The sequence below is a fragment of the Papio anubis genome, chromosome 12 (genome assembly GCF_008728515.1).
Source record: "Papio anubis isolate 15944 chromosome 12, Panubis1.0, whole genome shotgun sequence".
Taxonomy (NCBI): Eukaryota; Metazoa; Chordata; class Mammalia; order Primates; family Cercopithecidae; genus Papio; species Papio anubis.
The window spans coordinates 59785233-59810479 of NC_044987.1; the positions used below are offsets into that span (position 1 = coordinate 59785233).

The following is a 25247-nucleotide window of genomic DNA, read 5'->3' on the forward strand; positions in this document are numbered from 1 at the left end:
GTCACAACTATGACTCCAGCCTCCAACCCCATCATTGGTGTCCTCTTGTCAACTCAAAACAACCGCTGCCTCTCAGCCCCTGACTTAACCATCGAAAAGCGTCTACCCTTCAGCTCCCTTTCATCCTTGGCTTCCCTGCATAAGCCAGAGCGTTCTATCAGCCCTGAGAGCAATGACAGCATCTCCGAAGAACTAAACCATTTCAAGCCCATTGTCTGCTCACCATGTACCCCTCCCAAAAGACTCCCTGATGGCCGTGTGCTAAGTCCCCTCATCATCAAATCAACTCCACGCAACCTAAACAGAAGTCTGCAGAAGCAGACTTCCTATGAGGCCAGTCCACGGATCCTCAAAAAGTGGGAACAGATCTTTCAGGAGCGACAGATCAAAAAGACCCTGTCAAAAGCCACTCTTACCTCTCTGGCTCCTGAAATGGGGGAAGACTTACTAGGCTCTGAAGGTATCCATTCTAGCAAGGAGAAGCCACTTGTGGCTGTAAATACAAGATTGTCCAGTGGGCAGGTTCTCTCTGAGTATACTGGACCCATCTCTGCTGATCTTGATTATTTCCCCTCTGTTAGCCAAACAAAAGCAGAACAGGACAGTGATAACAAAAGTAACACTGAGATCCCACTGGAAACCTGCTGTTCCTCAGAACTCAAAGTGGGAGGCAGTGGGACTTCTTTGGAGAGGGAGCAGTTTGAGGGCTCAGGGTCAACTCCAGATGCCAAGTTAGACAAAACCTGTATAAGCAGAGCCATGAAAATCACCACAGTTAATTCACTGCTACCCCAAAACAGTGTTTTGGGTGGAGTCCTCAAAACAAAGAAACAATTGAAGACATTAAATCATTTTGATCTGACTAATGGTGTTCTAGTCGAGAGCCTAAGTGAAGAGCCACTTCCTCCTTTGCGTCGAGGCCGGAAAAGACACTGTAAGACCAAGCACTTGGAACAAAATGGCTCCCTTAAAAAACTGCGACAAACCAGTGGTGAGGTGGGTCTGGCCCCAACAGACCCAGTCCTGCGAGAGATGGAGCAGAAACTTCAGCAAGAGGAAGAGGACCGACAGTTGGCTCTGCAGTTGCAGCGCATGTTTGACAACGAGAGGCGGACTGTGAGCCGGCGAAAAGGAAGTGTGGATCAGTATCTCCTACGGTCCAGCAACATGGCCGGGGCCAAGTAGCACCTAACGAACAGTGTTACCTAGTTTTAAAAGGTCTTCGGCCTTGATCATTTATCCTGAAGAGCTGAGTGTTCTCACTTTGGTTTTATTTTAATAGCAAAACACTGTCTAACATGGTTCTGAGAGGTTCCAGGGCCTTTGTAGTCAATATCCAAGGGAGCAGATTTCCGTTTCTCTGTGACCCAGGCCAGAAGCCTAAGTGACCCATCCCTAAGGGCTTCTGGGCCAAACCTGGCAGCACCCACTGGGAATGAGATTTGGAACAGCCTCATTCAGGAACATAATGGCCACAGTAATGGTAAAGAGGGGATACCTTCTTAAACTGATAGACTTCCTGACTTCTTTCAGCAGGGTATTGTTTTAAATCAGCCTTGCAGATAAAAATTAATTACATCTTTTTCAAAGAAGTGAACAGTTCCTTGGCAGATCCAAAATGATAATGGTTATGGTCCTCTTTCTGCCACCCCTTGCCAAATAATAAATACCTATCTATATCAGTTAAGCTTATGCCTTTACAAAAGTTAATTTACGTTCTCTGTTTAAAAAAATAACATTTAGTGAATGCTATATAGTTGACAGAACACATTTACAGACATTATTTAATTTGGTGTTTCCAAGAGACCTCTCATGTAACTGGCATTAGCCCCATTTTTAGATAATGAAACTGCAGCGCAGATGTTCCGGTTCTCTCAGCTACTGAGAGGCATAACCCATGGGTTTTCTAAAGGTTTCCCAAATAGATTACGACCTAAGGGTGTGCCAGGGGAGCCTAGGGGAAGCTAGACTGGGCATTGAACACTGATAGTGCAAAATCCACATGCAAACAAGATCGACAGGGTAAACATATACTGTGCATTATCCCCATCCCCCACAGTTTACAGCCTTCTGCTTTTCTGGGGGTTTCAGCCTATGAGACAAACTATAATCAGGCTTAATTATTACTTTTCACATGGCCAAGGGTTATCTGCAATGTTGATCTAAAATCCGAAAAATTTGCCCTGAAGTCAGGCAAAGAACAATACTGAAACTCCATACTATGGAAACAAGGTATCTAGCTGGATGCAGCTGGTAAATTCAGTCCCATGGACCTTTGGGGGTTTATTTTCCTTAGCAGCTGACACCATGTGTCTTTTGCATCCCTGGTGGTGCTTGGTGCTTCTGCCCATCTGGGCTCATTGAGAATAGGGATCAAGGTATGATTTTAGGGAATTTCTGATGGGCTGGCATTCCCCATGTATGTATAAGTTGTTACTATAAAGTCATGTGACTGGCATTTTAACAGACCTTCCAGAGCTTATATATCCCAATATATGTTGTCTCCTTTGAGTAGCCCCAGCAGGATACTGCTTAGTTTTCCCAATGCCATTGGTGAAAGCATTTCTGGAACTGTCTTCAAAGACTAGAAACACTGACTCCCAAAATGCTAGAACTGGAAGGGACCTTAATGGTTCTCTATTCCAGCCTACTCCTAAGGTCCTCCTCAGCTTCTAGACCTAGAAGCCAAAGCCCAGAACAGTGACCCATTGATTAAGTCAGATAGTGTAACTCCTTTTAAGTGTTCGCAGATTTGCTTTCTTTTTCTTAGGGCAAATCTTCAGTGTTTTGTGGTGGTTTGTGGTTAGGAGAGAGAATTTAAAGTCTGAGACTAGTCGGCAGCTATTTGAAACCTCTGGGAAAGCAGGTGGCTTATCAAGTGGGTTTGCAGTAATAAATGGAGTGCTGCTGTAAAGCAGTCAGAGCCATTTTCTTGTGCAGCTCATAGTTCCCAAACAGTTCCCAAAGAGAAGTTCCAGAGATGTCTTAAACATTGTGGTCATCATTGAGATAGGTAAAATCTCTTTGATGACTACTTCGGTGGGGAACATCACTCACCTGAATGTATGTATTCTGTGTTCTGTGTGTGTGTGCACATGTGCAGATGTATGTTTTAAAAACATATGTCAATCTCATGATTTTATAGTCACACCACTTCAGTTTTAGGCCCTACCAACAACTTATGTTCTCCAAGGGCTGCTGGAGGGCGTGTTTGTGCCCAAAACAGAAGAGCTGGCTGTGGTTTACAGAAGACAGGGAGGGTGACCTTACCATAAATGCCCTTAGAGGAAACTTAACAGTTACTGCCATTTCACGCATTTCCTTTTTGATCTTAGTAAATATTATTGGAAGGCAAGTCTTGTTGGTAGGAGCAAAAACACTTATTTTTCCACTTGCCATCTTTTTCTATATCTCCAGTAATTCGAAAAACACTTTTCAGTTGGAATTGATTTTTGTCTTTGGTAAAAAGAAATATTTTTAATAGATAAAAGATATATATTTGAAATATCTCCCCAAATTAATACTTTCATTTTAAGAATTGCATAGCAGTTGCAACAAGTGCAGAGTGAAGAACAAATTCTTGTTAAGCAAATATTCCAAACACTAGGTCCAGCTTACTGCCTTCCCCCCTTGTACCTACAGTGATGCCTAGGATGGTATTGGCAGTTGTTTTCTGAACTTCCTGCTGAGCAACAGTCCTTCAAATATAGGTAGAGTGGTCTAGGTTAAGGAGGGCGGAGGCTTGAGCTTTAATCAGGTTGGCTTTGGAGAAAGGAAAAACCACTAAGATAATCTATCTGTATTTTAAGATGTTTCCCATCCTTAGTAACTAAAACCTGAATGCTTTTTCTTTCTGAAAACTCTCCCTCTCTCCTTCCATGATTGTGAAGTTGGTTATAAGTCGATATGTTAATATGGATTATTTGGGGGAAACGAAAAGGACAAGGAAGGAAACAGAACAATGGGAGGGTTTGTGAGCTAGAATAAGAGGTGCAGGATTTCACAAATTCCTCACAAATCATTGAAGTTGACCACACAAATTACCCATGTCTTACTCTGTTCCTTGTACATATGCAGTCTGTGGGTTTTTTTATTATTAAAGGGGAAGGGATGAGAGGTGGGAGGGTGAAGGTCAGTCTGAGGGGAAATCCAAGAAATGTGGTGCCCTCAGAAGGGGGCTGTCAGCTCCTTTCCATAGAGAGGGAAACATACTTTGAGAAAATGTTCTTGACCTGTTGATTGTATGTGCTGGAAGAAGTCATCTGGGCCGGTTGGGTTGGTAGCAAATCAGGGGACTATGTATCCAGCTCCTGGCCCCTTTCATATAATTGCCTCTGTTTTAAAAAGGTTAAGTCTTGTTGGGTGAGGCTTGCCGGGAAAACTCCTAAGTGGCTTCACTTATTTTTTAAATTTTAATTTAATTTTTAAATTTTTGCTTGAAAGAAGCACTGGTAATAAGTGTTTTATTTTTTGTTCATTTTCCCTAAAGGAAAAATGTCCTTAAGAGATTAAAGCTCTTAATTGATTACTGTCTGGTTACAAACTGGCAAACTGACTAAAATGGGAAGCTGCCACCGTGCCTGACTCATGCAGCTGATGACCGAAGGCTATTCATCCTTTCTTTTCTATTTGACAAACATTTACTGAGCTTCAGACTTGTGCCAGCCCTGAGCTGGACTGTGGAGATAAAGTAGTTCCTGCTCTTGAGGAGCTCGATGTCTAATGGAATGCATTTGAATGTATGTGTGGCTGGGGAGTTTATTTATGGTCTTAGGAAAGCCATTTCTGGTCCCATTTAGGATACTGCCCAGCACCCAGCAGGCTGCATTCTACATTTTAGAGACCCCATCGGTATTTGTGAATTTGCACCATTGCTTTTCTTTTACTAAGTCATGTTATGGAAGGAGAATGAATTTTCTCTTCTAGTAATTACAGGACATTAACATCTCTTCAGATGCTGCTTTTAGCGTAAGCTCCAAGAAATGAGGTGGGTTGTGGATCACTGACATGGTCAGGGGAGGCCCACACCTCAATTTAGTAACCTCCTAATCTCTCCCCCAACCTGGTCTCTCCTCAGAGCTGGCAGCAACTTGGGATTCCTTTCCTTTTTCCTGCCTAACTTTTCATTGAAATGTCTAGTAGGAGAATGGGAAAAGAGAAGAATCAAAGGCTGGGTCACGGTCATAGAATGTTATAGCTGGAATGGGCATGGAAATCATCCAGGTTAAATTTCTTCTCTGCCCCCCACCCCCACCCCCCCTTTTTTTTTTAACCAAACGAGGAACTTGCGATCCAGTGCCCTATTTTATAGTGTAGTTTTCTAGGGTCTGAATAAATAATCGTTAAAGTTTGACACACACAGACATACACGCCAGTGACGGGGATACCCCCAAATGATTTAGGAGGCTATTTTACTAGCTTTTTCTTCCTGATTTTTTCAGTTAAATATACCTATAGACCCTGAATACATGCTCAGGTAGAGAAAGTCTCCATAGTATAAGTAAGTAATATGAATGTGGAATCTTGGAGAGTGATGTATTTTGATCGGAATAATTTTAATTTAATGATTTTAATTAAGAATTAAAAGCCAGCTAGCCAAATTTTCTTTAAAAACTGGAAACTCACTCTGGTCTTAAATTGTTCTCAGCCACCCTTTTCCTCATCAACCCATAGAGTGGTCTTTTGAACTGGTATCTAAACATAGCTGGTTATGAATTCTCAAAGAGAAAGCAGGTCTGGGGCAGGGTGGTCGTGGGGCAGATTCTAGGGAAAGTGTTGAAGAGATTTTTCTTCTGAAGATGATCTAGGAAATGCATCTTTATACATGACTTATCCGCTGTAGCTTTCGGAAGAAGATCATAGAAAAGAGACTAAGATATATGCAAGGGTCACCAGTTTAGAGATTAGTCAAATTAGATGAAGGAAAAAGTGCCAAGACTGGATGTGCAGATTATTCTATGTATTATCAGTATTTTTTTCCTCCTAAGAAAAAAATTTACTCCTTTGTGAGTAAATGCCTCCATAATGCCTTTTGAGTAAGGTGGCAACTTTTAGCCATCATCTTGTGAGAGGCAACCTCAAACTCTGAGCAGACTCCCTCTCTCCCTTTCTGGTGTCTTAAGAACTAGTTTGAAGCCAAGGCAAAGCAAGGTTTGTTTATCTTCCTTTCCTGTCATTTAATATAAGGTAAAACAGGCAATGAACTCACTCTTCAAATACCATAGTTAAAGACTAGCTGTTGGCCCTGGTTCCAGATTAATATAGCAGCAGGCAGATTGCCCCTTGTTGGGGCCACCACCCTCCAAAGCTGTGCCACCAATGAGAGCAGGGGTTCTTCCTCATTGGGTTCAAGTTTGCATCAAACATGGTATTACCAACGCTGAGCCTCCAGCAGAGCACTTAAAAGTCCTAGTGAGAGAATAGATACTATGCAAGGGAAAAAAATTTAAATGCCAACAAATAGTTGTTGTTGTTGTTTTTTTTTTTTTTTTTTTGAGCCTGATATACTGTTTACTCTCAACTCTTTGTACAAATATTGTTGTCCTAAGGGCCTTTTCCCCTCCTGCCTAGAAAATAGGTTGTGTGTTGGTTTTATTCAACCTGCTGTCTGCTTTAGGATTGGAGAAGGTACCTGGATCCTTGTGGACTGCCACTGCTGGCTGCCTCCTCTCCAACTCATCAGAAGAACATTTTGACAAAGACAGAGGACTTGGACCAGAGCATGCCCTGTTGGGGATGCTTCTGTCAGCAAGGACATGGCATGGAATCAAGTGGGCTGATGTGTTGTTATTTAAACAGTACCAAAGCGCATTCTTCAATGTATGTTTGCCTGCTTGAGGTGAGGCCCAAGTTGAGAATACAGTAAAGAAAACTCATGAAAGTGGATGTTCTGTTTCTAGTCAGAGTCTTGTCTCTGGAGAAAACAATCTCAGACAAAAACATGGGTTAAGCTTAAGCTGTGTGTGGATTGTTGGTGCTGTATGTGCTCTGGGAAATGCCCTATGTTGAATGTCTTGCTTTGGTATTCAGAACGGCGGTAAAGATTAGGAGCAGGGATAGGGTTTCCATGGTATACAACTGTGTCTTTTGGCATAAGTTATCTCCAGTTTACAGTTTGCTCCAATTTACTGTCATGTTCACATTCAACCATTCATGCTCCTAATGAAGGAACCAAGAAAGAGTGTGAGTAAAGAATGAATATACAGGATGACACTGTCCCTGCACATTAGGGTTGTACTCAAAAGATCTGGTTTCTAAAAATGCCCTTTTTGGAGCCATTGTTCAGGAATTTGTTAAGATCCCCCTGGTGTCAGTTTCTTATACAACAGAGAACAAATGTATCCTTGTTGCATCTGAACTGGAAAACCATTTTTAGAGGGAAGTGTGACAGTGCTGCTGTGGCCTGGGTTCCAAGAAAGAATGCATGTGGCACCCAGTCTATTGCCCTGTGCACCCACTCTTTATTGCTGCTGGGCCAGGCACCCCGTCATGCCTGGCCCAAGGAGGGGAGATCCTAACAAGGGGAGGCCACCTTGTGGCCAGCGAGTGGGGCCCAGCTGAGCTCTGAGGCCTGTGGCCGGCTGGTCAACCTCGAGGTGCGGTCCAGGGCACAGAGCCCTTAGGGAGAGCTGAGGCACAGGCTGGATGATGCGCACGGCCCCCATGCACAGCCCTAGCCTTGTGAGTCACTGGCTGTGGGCTCCTGGCAGAACTCATCCATGAACTCGAGGAAGCGGCCGAACTTGGGCTGACTCTCACTCAGCGCTGGGCAGGCTGGGGGAAGCGGGGTGGTCCTGAACACTGTCCGCAGAGAGCCACTCACCAGCTGCCGGTAACGTGCTTGGAACTCCTTCAACAGCCTCTTGGCCTCCAGGTACTGCTTGTGGTTCACCAGCCGCCGTTCTGTCCGCCGGTGCAGGACAGCACCTGCAGGAAAAGAAGCCAGGAGAGGCACCAAGCTCACCCTGGTTCCCACCCAGCCGGAAGCAAGAGGATTGGGTCCAGAGACCCTTGGAAAGTGGGATGGCATGACAGGAGGATGCTAAGGGGCTGAAAATGGCCTTTCCAGCTTGGGGCAGTAGGAAGTCAGTGGTATGCCCTCTTGACTCTATCTTAAGCTCTGGTTCAAGACCTTAACATGCTATGTGATTTTAGGCAACTCCAGGCCTCATGCTGGCTCTCCTTTTCTCCATCTACATACAGAGACTGATGTAGGTAGTTGCTCTCTAGGGGCCTTTCCTGCACTGACACAAGCCCTTTCTTTGCCTTTAGTCAGCAGGAGTGAACTGGATCTGGGATCCTGGCAGCTGTGGCAGAGCCATACCTAGTGGAGCCTCTGTAATGTTCCGGGGATCCCGCAAGCGAATGAAGATGTCATCCAGCAGTTGGGTTCTAGTCTTCCTTGGGGGTGGAATCGGGATCCTCTGGGCCTGGCAGAAGGTCATGGAGGAGGGTGTTATCCCAGGTTTATGCACAGACTTTCCTAGCCTAACTTCATATAGTCACAGCAACAGGCTGAGGAGCATCTGGGGGTGCTGGGAAAGCATGGCCCTCAGAGGGTCCCAAGGTGACAGCCACATCTGTACCTGAGGGGGTTACTCAGGGCCCATTTACACACTCAATGAGCTGGATGTTTACCCTTTTCTCTTTGGGAACATAGGGTTTCTGAAGAGTGTCCAGCTTGGGCTTGGAGGAGTGGCACAGGAGTGGGTGCTTCAGCATGTGTTGCAGGGCCTGTGCATTCTTCTGGATTCCTAGGGCAAGAAGGCGACTGAGTCAAGGCACTGCCCATCCTCCCAGATGCCTCCCCTGATTGCTTCATTCCTCAGTCTCACAGCAGCTCTAGGTAAAAGGATTTGAGAGTCCCCAAAAGAAAACACTGCTCCCAGGTTTCTTCCGGGTCTGTTCCAGTGCCTGAACGTCCATCATTCTTCAGTGAGTATTTGTCCCATATTATAACGGAAAAATAGCACAGATTGTAATGGGACGATCATATTGGAGTGGGGGAAAAGGCTGGCTCCAGTGCGACCCCGTTAACCTCAGGGGGTTATATCGCAGGGGCTGATAGCCAGAACAGTCCAGCTGAATGCCAGTTGCTTTGGAAGTACAGATTAACACAGAGATGACGCTGCCTCCTTTGCCTCCAACCAGATAGGAAGGATTTCGGACGTTCAGTTTGGGAACTTAACCTGGGCTGGGAAAAGCTCAAGAATCTAGCCAGTCTGGGTGTTCATTCATCAAACTTTTCCTGAGGAGAGACTTCATCATCCAGAACAGCTAGGCTGAGACCGACTACAATCTCTGAATAAACTGTGGTTCCCTGTAAGCCAGTGAAGGCCCAAGCCAGGACAGGGGTCCCAATATGTGGGGCTTCAAACAAAGGACACCCTAAAAGGAGCCCTTTGACAGGTATTTAGACAGAGGACAGCACCCTAGTTGGGAAAAGACAGCTTGATGCCAGCCTTGGCTTGACCCTGACTTGCTCTGGGCTGTGGAGATGGCCTCTTGCCCTGGAGCAAGGATATGCCCTCACATACCCTTTGGCTCAATGAAGGCTGGATCAGGCTTGGCTGTCAGCAGTTCTTCATAGCCGTGGTACTTGCTGGGAAGGGAGGCAGTTGTGAGCTTCCTCCGAGTCACTTTCACCTCTCTGGGTGCCGTTGGTGGTTTCTTTTGGTCTTTCTCCTTCAACTCTAAATCATCCTTATGGATGATGGAGGAAGGCAGTTCACTCACCTGTGCCCAGGAAGAAAACACATTCATTTGTCATTCATTCATTCATTCATTCATTCATTCATTCATTCATTCCGTGAACATTCAGAGCATCATCTCTGTGCTGGTCTCTGCTGGGCCCTGTTAAGGGCAAGGGCAAGACCAAGACTGGGATGGAAGGAGGCAGACATAAAAATAGACAATAAATGCTTTAACAGAGGGAATACAGTGGTTTTGGGTGATCCCAGAGGAAGCCCCAACCTAGCCAAGAAGCTCCCTTGGAGGAATGCCTTAGCCTGAGCTAAGTCTTAAAGAGCCAGGAGAGCCATCCCTACGGAGCAATGGGGAGACGTGTAGACTGCAAGTGATGAGAAAGAATGATTGTTTCAGACAAGGAACAGCATGAGCAAAGGTGCAGAAGTAAGAAACATCAAGGTTCATTTTGGGGGAACTAAAAATTGGTACAGTTAAGTAAAATGTGGAGAGACAGGCAACTGCAGTGGTAAGCAGGACCCAGATCAGTAAGGACCACTATATGCCAAGCTGAGGGTGTGTTTTATTCTGTACTTTATCCTCACTCTGATGGCAAACCATGGAGGATTTTAGCCTATCCTAATGGCTTTATAAGAAATCTGTATGTCATGTAGGGATGTAGTTATTTATTAAAATGACTCAGCAGGTGGGGTAGCACATGCCTGTAGTCCTAGCTACTCAGGAGGCTGAGGTGGGAGGACTGCTTGAGCTCGGAAGCTCTGGGCTGTAGTGCATTATGCTCCTCGAGTGTCCACACTATGTTTGGCATCAATATGGTGACCTCCCAGGAGTGGGAGACCACCAAGTTGCCTAAGGAGAGATGAACTTGCCTAGGTAGGAAATGGAGCAGGTCAAAACTCACATCCTGATCAGTAGTGGGATAGTGCCTGTGAACAGCCATTGCACTACAGCCTGGGCAACACAGTGAGACCCATCATGTATATACGTGTGTATTTGTGAATATATGTGTATATATACACACGTATGTGCATACAATATATATGACCTATAACAAGCAAAAAAGCTGAATTAGCAATTTTTAAACTTCCCACAAAGAAAAGCTAAGGACCAGATGGTTTCACTGGTGAATTCTACCAAACATTTAAAAAAGAATTCTTCCAAAAATTAAAAGAGGCTTGTTATCTGAGGTTAGTATTAACCTGAAATCCAAACTAGGGAAAGACATTATAAGAAAGGAAAAATACAAAGCAGTATCACTTATGAATATAAATGCAAACGTTCTCAAAAAATATTAGCAAACTGAATTCCACAAGTAAAGGGGATTATATACTATGACCAAGTGAGATTTATCCTAGGAATGAAAGGTTGGTTTAACATCTGGAAATCAATTAATGTAATATATCAATAAAGGAACAAAACCATATGATCATCTCAATAGACACAGGAAAAGCGCACTCTGTCATGATTAAAAAACACTCAAACTAGGAATACAAAGTAACTTCCTCAACCAGATAAAGAGCATCTATGGAAAACCCTCACCTAATGTCATAATTAATGGTGAAAGACTGAATGCTTTCCCCTTAAGAACAGGCACAAGACAAGGAAGTCTGCTCTCACCACTTCTATTCATCATTGTATTAAAGGTTATAGCCAGGACAATTAGGTCAGAAAAAAAAAAAAAAGATTTTTTTTTTTTTCCTGAACAACATGGTGACTCATAATTGATTGCATGGCTTTGGCCGCTAGGAGGTCAGAATTGCATTTTGTCAAAACATCTTTATTATAATAGCAGCAGTGCATGATGTGCATGTTTGAGTGACAGAATTACTCTTGTACTATTTCCTTTCCTGTCCATATTTTCCATCTAACTCTCTCAAATTGTTTCTTTTAAAATGCTTATTTATAGTCTGCATTGCTCCAAAAAGGTTCTGAGATAGTTCTTTAAGATACTTTTATACTGTATAAATTTATATGTCACTATAAGTCATCTGTGGAAAAAGAAATAGATGGATGGAGAGTTAGACCTCCATGAATGGATGGATGTACATCCGGGAAAGATCTGGCAGTGAGCAGATTGGAGGGGCAAGACTGGAGGCAGGGAGATCAGGGAGAAGGATGGTACAGTAATAAAGTTCAAGGGGGCCCTGCCAACTCTTCTAGCCTTACATTACCCTTTGCCACATGCCACCCTTCTGCTGCACTGATACTAAACATTTGTGGTTTCTGAATGTACCATTTTAATTTTCTTCCTCTATCCTGTTTCATGCTGTTTCCTCTGTCCAGAATGCCCTTGCTGCTATATCTTCACCTTTAATTCCTACTCAGCCTGTAAATCTCAGCTCAGTTGAGCCTCTTCCAGGACGGCCTCCTGGGCTGGGGGCACTGGCATCTCTCCTTCCTCCAGGCTCCCAGCTTCTGGGATTTCCTCAGTCTCAGCACTGATTGCATGAGCTGGTCTGTCTGTGTTCCCCATTATACTGAGAGCACCTCAAGGGCACGACCTGCATCTGATCTATCTATGTTCCCAGGATCCAGAGGCAGCATCAAAAGTGAGGAGACCTGAAGTAGAGAGGTACAGGCAGCAGCAAACCCTTCTGAAAAACTAGTTGGAATCACATCCCAGTCAGACCACAGATCTTGTCTGTGCCACAGAAACATGACTTGTTCCCATGGGTGCCCCTATCAGTAGCCTCAGACCAGAGATCTTCCAGAAGAGGCTTGCAAGCTCCGCCAAGGGTGCTGACTTCTCACTTCCAGACCTGCCATGTGCTTGTTGCTCCCAGCTGTCCACAGCAGTCGAGCCTAAGGGCTGCAGAGGAACCTGTGGGAGCTAGTAACAAGTGGGCAGGGACAGCTGGATACAGGTACCTGGGTCAGGAAGATGGACTCTGTGCTCTTGGAGTCCTCATCTGATGGGTGCTCTGGGCTGAGACGGACAGCTGTGTCACTGAGGTGGGACAGGGTCTCTTCACTATGCACAGTGGAGTCGGAGCAGATGGGAGGCAGTGGCACGAAGGTCCGGCGAGACAGGGAAAGGCCTTCCAGACTCTCAGTGGGCATCTCTGACTCCACAAAAGTGCTTTTGGTAGTGGGCAGATCTTCAGCCAGCTCTGCCTCTAGCTCTAGCATATCCTTTGAGGGAGACTTGTTTGTGGTCACTTGTGGGTGATGGAGCACCAGAGGCTGCTTCGGCACCTTTGGGATTTCTGTTTTCACCTGTCATGGAGAAGGGCTGGAATGAATGTGCTTCCTAATCAGGAGTCTCTCCTCCTGGGCCTCACTAGCCTGAGGCCACTTGTATAGCAGCTGGAGTGCTGGGTACGGACTGACTGGGAGGTGGAAAGGGAAATCATACTTGTTGGGCATCTATGATGTGCCCCATGCATGATGTAAGTTGTTTTATTTCTACCTTGAAACTACCCAATGAATAATTATCCTCAATTTTATAGATGAGGAAACAGGCTTAGAGAGGTAAAATGACCTGTCCAAGTCCCAGAGTGATTCAGCAGTAGTGCCTGGATGATGTAATTCCAGTCCTGGGCTCCAGGCTTCATGCTGCATCCCTGACCATACGTCACTCTGGCCCTCAGTAGTCTCACTCTTCAGATGAGGGTTTAACATGGTGCCTATGGCTTTCCCCAGGGACTCCGAGGAGAGGGTGTTGGGGAATGGTCCTGTATTTTCTGGAAGATGGCAGCACCAGGCCCCTTTCAGGGTGCTGGTCCCTATACCTTATATAAAGATCCGAAAGATAGAGCTCTCTGAAGGTTCAGGACCAAGAAAATAACTTCCTTAATTAGTAAAAGCCTGTGACCATTCTCCCCGTCCTCCTCAGCTGCCAGGAGGTGTCCATGTGCCCAATTTACCTCAGCTAGGCTTAGTTCTTTCCCTCTCCCCCTTTACATAGTGGATTGTTTTCACTCTTTGTCAGAGGTATTTGGTTCACTTATATCTATACTTTTACTGAGAGATGTTAAGTTGCGTAGTGGAAAGATTCCAAGCACTGTAGTTAGAAAAATACGGGCTGGAATACAGGTCTATCCTTTGCGTTCCCATTTCCTCCTTGTGCCTCTCTCACAGAGTTCCACCAAATGAAATGGTGTGTGCAAATGTACCTAACAGACTAAGGAGGGCGAAGGATGACTTTTATAAAACATGTTACTTTAAAAAAAAAAAAAAAAAAACTCCTTTTGGAAAATATGTAGAACCTCAGTGTTTAGACTTGAAGCCTGAGGGACCCAGAGTCTTTGTCTGAATCCATGCCACAAGGCACAGGGCATGAACACAGCACTGCACCTCAGCATCTAAAACACCAAGTGCCATCACTTGGCAGCTGGCGGGAAGGGACAGTTCCCCTTCCCTCTCATGGCTCTGTGAGAGAGATGTGCTGGAGGAAATGCTCTTTCTCTATCCCACAGCTACTTTCCCCGCCCCTTTCCAAGGGAGGAATGGGTAATCTAACTGGCCAGAGGTTGAGTCACTGGGCCCTGCTTCAGTCATGGGCTGGATCTGCTCGTCAATGAGACCAGGCTATTTTATCTTCTATTTGTGTCCTCACATCAAAGGGCTCACACAGCTTCTTGGTTACAGGCCTGCTCTGGCAGGTTCTCCATTTTCCTCCTGTCTGTCCATGCCTAGGTGTGAGGGGAGGGGCTGCAGCCCTTGTCCATGTAACCCCAGGGGTCTAATCTGCATTTCTAGCCCCATCTCTGTATGCACAATGGGGACATGCAGGCATCCCCAGTCTGACTCAGGACTAAGCCACAATCTCCAGTCCAAGATAGAGGGTATTTGCCTACATTAACAAAGCATTGATTTGTTTCTCATTTGGCCACTGGCATCTGTGTTTATTTAACTCATTTAGCTCAAAGGTTTGTCAGAACCTTTGATGGGAGGAGGTGTGAGGGGTCCCCTAGGACCCACACTAACTTTTAACAAGTCAGTTCACCTCTCTGAGTCTGTTGCTTCATCTGCTGTGAGAATTATGAGATAGCATATATGCAAGGGCTCCACAGAGTCCTGGACATGGGGCTTCATAAAGGAGAGAGAGGATTCTGGCCCCCCTAGCTTGCTGATGGGAAATAATGGGGCAGATCCTTAAGAGGAGGTAACAGACAAGGAAGATGATGGAAACCTTGGAATTTCTATTTCTGACTTCAAATGCTTGTCCAGTCCTCTGAGGACGACAGACAAGAGCCTGGCTGGACAGAGGCGGGCTGCAGAGGGGATGGCAAGGAAATACCTGTATTTAACTTTTGGGATCAGCAATGCTCAGCTCACCTTTTGGCTGTAGAAAGACTAAAGTTCAGGAGGGAGGAGCATTTCACAGAAATTTTTGAAATTCTTCAGATGAAAGAGGGATTTGACTTACTTTATGGCAAAGGAAGTAGACTTCTCTCAACATAAGGAAACACTTCCTTAAGATTCAGGCAGGAGATGTATTCCGGTCCTGGCTTAGCCATTTTTTTTTTTTTTTTTTTTTTTGTAGAGACAGGATCTCACCCAGGCTGGTCTCAAACTCCTGCCCTCAAGTGATCCTCTCGCCTTGGCCTCCAAAGTGCTGCAATTAGAGGCGTGAGCCACCACACCTGGCCCATAGCCATTCTCAATTACTGTAGGTGACTGTAACTTTCAATGGTAAGAGTTTTGGGAGTTTAAAATATATTTTCATATCTGTTGTTTTATCCAGTGCTCTTCCCAAAGCAAGGAAAGGAGAAGGCAATGCTGAATCTAATGGAGAGATTCCAGGCACTGTGGAGTGAGCAGCTCTACAGCCAGGTTGGTTTACATACATTATAATAGGCTGCACTCTTCCTGGGGGTGAGAGTCCTGCCTTGGAAGCCCTACCTTCCGTGATTCCTTCCGAGACATCAAAACATGATGCTTAGGCTTTACTATCTTCCTTCGAATTAAGTGGATTCCCAGTCGCTCTTGGAGGAAGCTCTTCAGCAGAGGAGGGACCCCTGGTGCCATGATGGGAAAATAAGATTACTATTAGCTAAAATTTATACTGGGGCTTACTATGTGCCAGGCACTATTCAAACCGCTTTACATGTATTAATGAAACTTATTCTCAACCCTAGGGGTAGGTACCTCATTATTCCCATTCAATAGGCAAGGAAACTGAGGCACAGAGAGGCTAAGGAATTTGTCCAAGATAATAAAGCTACTGTGGAGTGAGGATCAGAACTTCACTGGTGTCACTCCAGGGCCCAGGACTCTAAAATGCCTCCAGCTCCTGTATCTTACACAGTTGCTCCACTGCTGACCACCCCATTCCTTGTGCTCTGGGAAGAGAGGCTCCTGCAGTTGGGGCTGCACCCCTCTGCAACTGGGAAGTGGGAAATGAGGTCATGACAGAACTGTTCCACAAAGCAGGGTGTGGTTCAAAAGAGCTCATACAGGATTTAGAGAATTCCATATTCTATTCCCAACTCAGACTCTTTCTTGCTGTGTGACCTTAGGCAGATCATGAACCTCCCTGCACCTCAGTTTCTACCACTGTCCGTGGGGACAATAATGCCTGCCTCACAGGGTTACTGTCAGGATGAGCTGGTACAGAGCTATTTCCTCTACTCCTCAATGTACCATGAACCTTGTCCACCCTGATACAGAGTAGATCCCAGGGCTTGCCATTGATGAGGTGGGGATGAGGGTGCCACACTGCTCCTTGGGCACTGGGTTGAGAGGGGGCAGGTTTGCGGGCACCATACCTCGTGTATGGGCCACCAGAGGGTTGTTATGAAAGACGAATTCGCAGAGAGATGGGAAGAGAGCTACTGGTAGGACAGCATCCTCTTTTGCGATCTGTAATGAATGCAAGAGAGACTCTCAGGTTGACACCACCCCTCACCTCTACCTAGGTATGTCTAGGCCCCTCACTGCAGGGCTACATGCTTGCTAGGATTGGGGGTGGTATTGGGTAAGACATGCTGCTGTGGATGGGACTCGCTGCTGGGTGCTGCCTTGTCCCTACAATATCACCTACTCGTGCAGAGAGTGCCTTGCCCCTCTTGTCTGAAATTCCACCATCACTGTTGCGTGTTTAAGAGCTAAGAGTTTTTCCTCTCTTTTCCATGCTGGATATGTAGCCTATATCAAGTATTAGGGAAGCTGGTGGCAAAATAATAAGAACAAACATTTGTGGTAAGAACAAACAAACTCTTTATCTCATGAAGATTCTGGAAGGTTGACAGGGCATTGACTTTAACTTCAGGATACAATTTGACACTTCATCTTCCTCAACACAAACCTCTACACACTCCTGATGGCTCTTTCACTGAAGCCAGTCCTGGGCACTTCTCTGGGGATGGATAGGGGGAAAGGAGGACCCACACATCTAAGGGATAAGTAGAGCCAGTGTTAAGAGAGACCTCATGGCTGTCTGGGATACAGAGAATGCCCTGTGAAGCCAGCCTGCAAGTGGTGGCTTATTGGCCAAGCCAGCCTCTGAAGGGCAAAAAATATACAAGCTTTGTTGAGCAGACTGCCTGGAAAAGCTGGGGACCATCTTGGCGAGAGTATCTATTAGCAATGGAAAAGTATCAGGGACATCAGGATCGAAGGGACCAGGAGTCGGGCAGTGGCCTATCAGACCCCTGGACACACTGAAAGGTATTGGGTCAGATGTAGGACCCAATGAAGGTAGTAAAGTCCACGGGCTGGAAGAGGGAGGGCACTTCAGTTTAGCTTCCTCCGCAGCCTTACTGGATAGCACTAGATTTCCACTGAGCAACTAACTTCTCTTTCATTTTTATTCATTCAACCAACAAATATTTACTGAATACCTACCATGTGCCAAGCACTTTGTTGGGAATGAGCAAAACAGACACAATTTCTGCCCTCAGAGAGCGCTGTCTAGTGGGAAACAAGCACTGCAGAGACAGTAACACAGGAGAATAGACTTACAATGTGGTAAGTGTCACAAGATAGGTGCATGAAGTAACAAGGTCATCTGACCCAGTCAGAGAGGTAAGAGGTGTCTCTGAGGTCTGAAGGAGGTAATTAGTGAACACAGTGGGGCATGGAGTGTGTGGCAGAGAAACCTCTGTATTAACCAAAACCATTTCTCTACCTCTAGCACACGGATCTTATCTCCTAGCCTCCCAGGCAAGTACGTGTGGTCACATGACCCAGTTCTAGCCAACGCAACTTGGGCAGTAGTAGTAAATGCTACTTCTATGTACAGTCTGTACCCTCCTGTACCTCCTCTACTTTCCTCCCTTTACCACAGTCCCCCTGCTCAACCATCTAATGGGATACATAGGATCCAGTTGAGTAGTGATAAGACCCTATGAGATGACAGAACATAGCCAGAGGGGACCTGGGTCTCCGAATGATCATGTGGAAGGCTACCTGCCAATCAGGAATATCCAAAATGGACTTTGTAAAAGCAAGGAATACACTTTTATTGTGTTAAGTGATTAAGATGTTTAAGTTTGTTGCAGTAGCTAGTCTTACTTTAATGCAGAGAGGAAGTGTTCTATATACAAAGAGAAAAATGTGTGAAAGGCCTCATAGCCTGCTAGAGGGGTTTAAAGAAGGCTAGTGTAATTAAAAGCAGAGAGAATGAGGGCACCTGGTGCAAAATGGGGCTGGAAATGCAAGTAGGGGCCAAACAAAAGGTAGTTTAAGATTTGGGTCCTTGGGGAACTCATTAGATGGATTTTAGAAATATGAGGACCTAAATTTGACAAGACTTGGTGATGATGTAGATATTGGGGGGCGGAAGCGGAGGATGGGAAGGTGCAAAAGAGAGAGAAGTATCAAAGGTGACAACTGGTTTGTGCCTTGAATAACTGGATGGAAGATCAACCTATTCACTAAGATAGGGCACAATGAAAGAACATAAAATTTGAAGAAAAAATTCATTAGCTTGCTTTGGGTATGTGTATGTTGGCGGTACCTTTGAGGCCTCCTGGAATACAGAGGAGAGGTCTGCATTAGAGTTAGAAATTTGTGAGTCACTGTTCATGGGCCAATGGGTATCTGAAGTCATCCCTAGGGAAACAGTAGGGAGTGAGAGAAAAGAAACTAGGAGTAAGCTTGAGAGACTTTAACATTTGATCTTCTAGACCAGGGATCAGCAAACCTTTTCTGTCAAAGTGTTTTAGGCTTTGCAGACCATATGGTTTCTGTTGCAGCTATTCAATTTTACTATTGTTGTACAAAATCAGCCATAGACAATTCATAAATAGGTATGGTGGCTTTTTTCCAATAAAATTTTATTTATGGACCCTGAAATCTGAATTTCATATAATTTTAACGTGTCATGAAGTTTTATCCTTGATTATTTTCAATCATTAAAAAATGTAAACACCACTCTTAGCACACAGGCTGTACCAAAACCAGGACTGGCAAATACAGCGCATGGCCCAAATCTGGCCCGTGATCCATTTACTGAAGTTTCGTTAGAATACTACCTTTCTCTGGCTGGGCGCGGTGGCTCACGCCTGTAATCCCAACACTTTGGGAGGCTGAGGCAAGTGGATCACAAGGTCAGGAATTTGAGATCAGCCTGGCCAATATGGTGAAACCCTGGCTCTACTCTAAAACAATACAAAAAAAAAAAAAAAACCCCACAAAAATTAGCCGGGTGTGCTGGCGGGTACCTGTAATCTCAGCTCCTTGGGAGGCTGGGGCAGAAGAATCACTTGAACCCAGGAGGTGGAGGTTGCAGTGAGCCGAGATCACGCCACTGCACTCCAGCCTGGGCAACAGAGTGAGACTCTGTCTCAAAAAAAAAAAGAAAGAAAAAGAAAAAATACTACCTGTCTCATTTGTTGCCATATTGCCTTTTGTCCTACAAGAGCAGAGTTAAGTAGTTGCAACAGAGTAAAATATAAAATTCTGCTGCCATTATCTAGACTTCAGAGATAGAGGACGAACCTAAAAAGGTGCCCAATATGTTTTGATAAATGACTATAATGGTGGTCAAAGTGGGTGTAGAGTCGCTTGTGTGCAAATCAGGGGGCCAAGAGACAATTACTAAAGAATGGGAGATGCAGAATTTAATCTTATCAGGATGCAAAATTACATTCACCCAAACCAGGTGATTAAAAAGTTGAAGAAAATTACAATTAAAAATTGATTAAAAAATTGAATGATATTCAGGTCATGTGTATCACATTTTCTGTGAAATTAAGCCCAGCTGAAAGGTATGGGCTTAGGATTCTGGCTGATACAGCAAGCTGAAATCTGGCCATGGTGCTAGCCTGTTCCCTCAGGGTGAGCTGAATGCTTCTGGAGATGCATTCAGGTTCCAATGATAACTTTAAATTTCTTCTCAATCTCATTGGGTTAAGGAGAGTGTAACAATCCATCACATTTAGGAACTAAGTATTAAAGACCAAGTGAAAGTGATTATTTTACTTTTGACACAAAAATTTCTAGTGAATATTCTGAGTCATTTTCTGATGAATATTCTACATGTATAACTTCTGTTTAAAGGCAGAATTTATTTTGAAGTTTGTAACTTTAATAAATTGAATATTTCAACACAGCTGTATTATTTGACATGACTAAAACATCATTCATGGGGCCAGGCATGGTGGCTCACGCCCGTAATCCTAGCACTTTGGGAGGCTGAGGTGGGTGGATCACCAGGTCAGAAGTTCAAGACCAACCTGGCCAATATGGTGAAACCCCATCTCTAATAAAAAACAAAAATTAGCCAGGCGTGGTAGCAGGTGCCTATAATTCCAGCTACTTGGGAGGCTGAGGCAGGAGAATTGCTTGAACCCGGGAGGAAGAGGCTGCAGTGAGCCAAGATCGCACCACTGCACTCCAGCCTGGGCGACAGAGTAAGACTCCATCTCAACAACAACAAAAATCATTCATTCATCTAACAAACTTGTTGAGCACCTATCATGTATCAGGTAATATTCTAGATAATGAGCCTATAGATGTAAGCAAAACAAAGTCCTAGTGCTAAAAAACGGAAGCACATTCTGGTAGTAGATACGTGACAATAGACAAAAAGATACAACACATTAGGTGGTAAGTATAATAAAGTAAAATACCACTTAAAAACTCAGGTGCAAACATAGAAAAATGGAAGGAGTGCTGCTCCAGCCTTAAGAAAAAAACTGAATATAAAATCATAACTTTTCTTGAGTCCAATAGAGAGCTAACATCCCAGGACAATTGTGGCCTGAAATCTAAGAAAATACTGGCACCTCCAAGGAGAGGTGGGACATAGACACTGGCCTGCCTGCGGCAGAATGTGGCAGATGCGAGTGCCACACAAGCACTTAAGAAGAAATCAGGTAAAAATTTTAGTGAATTTATAAAGACCAAGCATGGCCTAGAGTAAACCCCTTTAAGCTGCAGACATCCAGGGAGTTCACGCTCACTAGTGCGAGAAAGATTGGAGGCAGGAGAGAGACTGATGACAGGCTTCCTCGGTGGTGTGAGCCTGGAAGAGGAGATAGCTCCCAACACAAAAAGGCAGGGGGCTTTACCAACCCTTCTCCATAGTTAACAAAAGCCTTCAGCTGCTGAGGAAGATCAGCAAACCCTGCAGCCTGGGGCACTGCATCTTGGGTAGGGAAAAAATTAAAACCCACTACTCCTGTGTTTGGAGCAGGAAACCAACCTGGGCCTAGTACATTAGAGGTCTCCTACTGCTAGGAGAGGGGTAGGACCACTGAAAAAAGCCCATCCTTGAGACACAGGGTTGGTCCTAGGGCTGCCTAAGACTGGCACTAGAGCCTCCTTTTGGCCCCTACCACCACTTGTTACTTAGCAAGCACTAAGTAGCAAGCAAAAGCAGTCTACTGCTAGGGGGAGGAATGAGCATGTGGAGATAAACTCCTCTGAGGTGCAGGCACTCAGGGAAGAATGAAAACTGAGGACAAAGCAGGAAAACTGAGGAAAACACTGGCACCCTAGGAAAAACTAACTATATGCTGTCTAAAAGAGACACACCTTAACTACAAAGATATAAATAGGTTGCAAGTAAATGGATAGAAAGAGATATACTATGCAAACAGTAAGTATAGGGAAGCTATGTAGCTATATTTAAATCAAACAAAAAAGACATTGAGACAAGGAATATTATTAGAGGCAAAAAAAGGCAACTCATAATTTATAAAAGTATCCATACGTTAAGTAGATATAACAATTCTAAATGTATCTGCATCAATAGCAGACTTCAAAATACATGGAGTAAAAACTGACAGAACTAAAAGGAGAAATAAGCAAATTCACAACTACGTCTGGAGATTTTCACACACTGCTCTCAGTGATTGATAGAACAACTAGACAAGAGTACAGAGAAGATCTGAGTGACACAACCAACCACCTTACCTTAATATTTATAGAACCCTTTCCCACAAAACTGCAGATTATACATAGTTTTTGAAATGCACATGGAACGTTCACCAAGACAGACCGACCATAGGGTGAATCATAAAACAAGTTTAAACAGATTTCAGAAGAATGACATCTTACAGATTATGTTATCTGCACACAAAATAAATTAGAAATAAATACAAGACACCTAGAAGAGCCCCATATATTTGGAAATTAACTAAGTTCTTAAAAACCTGTGGATCAAAGAAGAAATCATAGGAAAAACTGAAAATATTTTAATTTAATGAAAATAAAAAGAAAATATATTACAATTTGTAGGACTCTGCTAAAGCAGTGCTTGGAGAAGAAATGTAAAGCTTTACTTGCTTATATTAGAAAGAAAGGTCTAAATCAATTAACTAAAATTATACTGCCTAAGATGTGAGAAAAAGAGGAGCAAATTAAAATCATTTTAAGTAGAAGAACAGAAGTAAAGTTACGAGCAGAAATCAATGAAATAGAAAACAGAGACATCCAGTGAAAGCAGCAGCTAGTTTAATAAGAGAAAGTCAATAAAAGAGGTAATGTCTAACTATTTTGGATCAATAGAAGACATAAATTACCAATTTCAAGAAAAGGGACCTGTGATACATCTATGGTCCACTGGTTTTCGGCAAGGGTGTAACAATGAGGGAAAGAATAGTCTTTCCAGTAAGTGGTGTTAAGAAAGCTGGATATCCACATGCAAAAGAATGAAGCTGATACCTGTTTCACACTATATATAAAGATTAAGTTGAAATAAAGACCTAAATGTAAGAGCTAAAACAATAAAACTCTTAGAAGAAAACACCTGGGGAGTTTAGCTGTACCAGCTGCTTGCTGTAGAGGAATGTGAGCAGAGTATCTTACAAGTTTCCTGCATTTCAGACTTGAGTAGGGCTCAATTAGTGGGATTTTACAGAAAACCAAACAGGACATGAATATTGGAAAACTATGTTAAATCTGTCCCTTAGACTTTGTATCTGCTGTTCCCCTTAAGCTACATTTCTACCCTCACTTGACTCACCCCTCTTCACCTGATTAAACTCACTGATTCAGATCTCAGCTTAAACACCACTTTCTTGAGAACCTTCCTTGATCCCAAATATTAGGTTAGACACCTCCCCTCCATCATTTACTTCATAACACGGTGAATTTCTTCATAACACTAAGCATGCTCGTATTGTGATGATTTGTCCCTATCAGTCTTCCTGTCTTCCTTATAGGTGATAAGTTGCAAAAGGGCAGAGGCCAAGTCTCTTTCCACAGCAGTATACCTAGTGCCTACCACAGAGCCTGACTCATGGTAAGTGCTAAATAAATATCTGTGACTGAAGAGATGGACTCCTGCCTTGGCCTGAACTCCCTCCACTTTCCCCACCCTGAGAATTCCTGAGCCCATGTACCTGTAATGCAGGGAATTGAATGGAAGGTTGGTTTTTAGGCCAGGGCAACTTGCATCCCACCCTCCCATCTGTGCCCCTGAGGAAACAGTAGAGGAGCAAAAAGTCACCTTGTTGTAGGCCAGGCTAAGGTATCTCAGCTCTGGGAAGGGTGGGGCCAGCGTCTGGTTCCTGGCCTTCAGTGACTTCACAGGAAGGATCTCAAATATAGGAGGAAGTGAACATATCTTGGTTGTCTTAGAAAGAAGGAAAAGTCAAAATCAAAGTGCCCGATAATAAATAAGGTCACTAAGGGCCAACAGACCCTTTCAATGGAACAGGGTGGAATGAATGACCTTCCTAGAGAGACTTGGCCAAAAAGAGACATGTAGGGTCATAAGGGTAGATGTCACCATCAGCCCAGAATTCTGGCTCCAAGTTCTCTTAGGTCATATGATGAGCTAATTCTCAAGCACCCAAAGTTCCATTTTCAAGTTTTCTGAGGCCACAGGATAATACAGCACTGGTGCAGACATCAGAGGTACTTGGTCCCCACCCTCTCTGCCCTACAGCAGCTTACCCTGAATTGGCCCTTCTACACAGTTGGGCTAAAATTTCTCCAGAAGGCAAAGGGGAAGGTGCTTGTGTCCTTAAGGGGAATTTTTCTAGTGGGGAGAGGGAGAGGGAGAGGGAGGTGTCTTGAGCCTTGAACACCTGCTCTGATGGGCTAGCCCACATCCTTGAGTTGGAGGGTCTTCATTTGGGGATGAAACAACAGTCCTGAATGACTTCAGCCGGCCCGTGGGGGCTGAATGTGGCATGCTGCATCTGGATCCCTTCTTGCAGGGTCATGTTCTTTTCATACAACCTAGACTGCCACAGGTTCAACATATTTGATCAAGCAGAAAAAGGTCATTGTTGGTTTAACTATACATAACTCACTATACTCACTAATTCCTGAGTTCAATGGGACCACAAGATATTATAAGGGTAGATGTTGGGCTAAGGGTTAGGTTCAGATGAACTAGATTCTGTCTTAAGCTGAATTAATTAATCACTATGGAATCTTGAGCAAGTCACTTAAATTTTGCTTGTTCATTCAATGAACATTTATGGGGCACTTACTTTGAGCCAAGTATTTTGTACCCTTCTGGGTCAACCTGTAAAACCATATGAGTGGACAGGTCAGTCACGGGTGAGAATAAAACAAAAACCAGTGATGGTGTTTGGGAACTCAGATGACTCGCCTCTCCCAGTGATCCCAAGGCAATCTCTGAGATGCAAGAGTGGAATGTGCTGGCAGTCTGATAAGGCAGTCTCCTCCACTATGTAATTCCCTACTTAGAGCAAGGCTGTGTGAACTGAAGGGGGTAAGTCAGACTGCAGTACAGACAAGGAAAAGCCAGAGAGTCAAGATGAGGAGTATCCTGACCCAAGGGCATAACTGGCCCTGATGGGGGCAGAGAGGGCCCTGTCTTAGAGGGAGATGCATCTGATTTTAAGAGAAAGGCCACTAAAAGTCTCAACTATCCAACTCACTTTCTAGATTTTCAGATGTCAGAGAGCTGATCTGAGCACTGAGCAATCCTACAAATTATCTTTGACTTGTGAGGTAGACTGTATAATGGCCACAAGCCCCTCCATCCCACATACATGCCCTTTTGCAGTGTGACCTTGCTGCTCCTCCCATTCAGAGGTGGAGACCATGTGTCTACCCTCCTGAAATTAGACTGGCTGTTACATAAGAAACAATTTGTCTGGTCTTTGTCCCAGGTTCCTGGCACTGAGCTTCTAAAACCTTGGAATTTTCTAAGTGATAGGAATATC

The 25247-nt window shown here is 44.3% G+C and overlaps 2 protein-coding genes across 3 annotated transcripts in view; one reads left to right on the forward strand and one right to left on the reverse strand.

Annotated features, from left to right (window-relative positions):
* The window catches only part of RNF169 (ring finger protein 169), a 96162-nt gene extending 89296 nt beyond the window's left edge, over positions 1 to 6866 (forward strand). The window contains exon 6 of the mRNA XM_003919477.5: positions 1 to 6866. Coding sequence (XP_003919526.2) covers positions 1 to 1185 — 1185 coding nt within the window. The 3' untranslated portion in view covers positions 1186 to 6866.
* XRRA1 (X-ray radiation resistance associated 1) overlaps positions 5440 to 25247 on the reverse strand; it is a 25020-nt gene continuing 5212 nt past the window's right edge. The window contains exons 2-9 of one of the 2 annotated variants that reach the window (XM_031653124.1): positions 23552 to 23677; positions 16419 to 16512; positions 15553 to 15668; positions 12574 to 12921; positions 9537 to 9735; positions 8638 to 8753; positions 8324 to 8429; positions 5440 to 7926 (exon numbers count right to left, since the gene is read on the reverse strand). In XM_031653124.1, coding sequence (XP_031508984.1) covers positions 7673 to 7926; positions 8324 to 8429; positions 8638 to 8753; positions 9537 to 9735; positions 12574 to 12921; positions 15553 to 15668; positions 16419 to 16512; positions 23552 to 23677 — 1359 coding nt within the window. In that variant the 3' untranslated portion in view covers positions 5440 to 7672. Of the gene's footprint in view, positions 7927 to 8323; positions 8430 to 8637; positions 8754 to 9536; positions 9736 to 12573; positions 12922 to 15552; positions 15669 to 15954; positions 16299 to 16418; positions 16513 to 23551; positions 23678 to 25247 lie in introns of those variants that run through there. The other variant, XM_031653125.1, reaches the window with a different exon arrangement.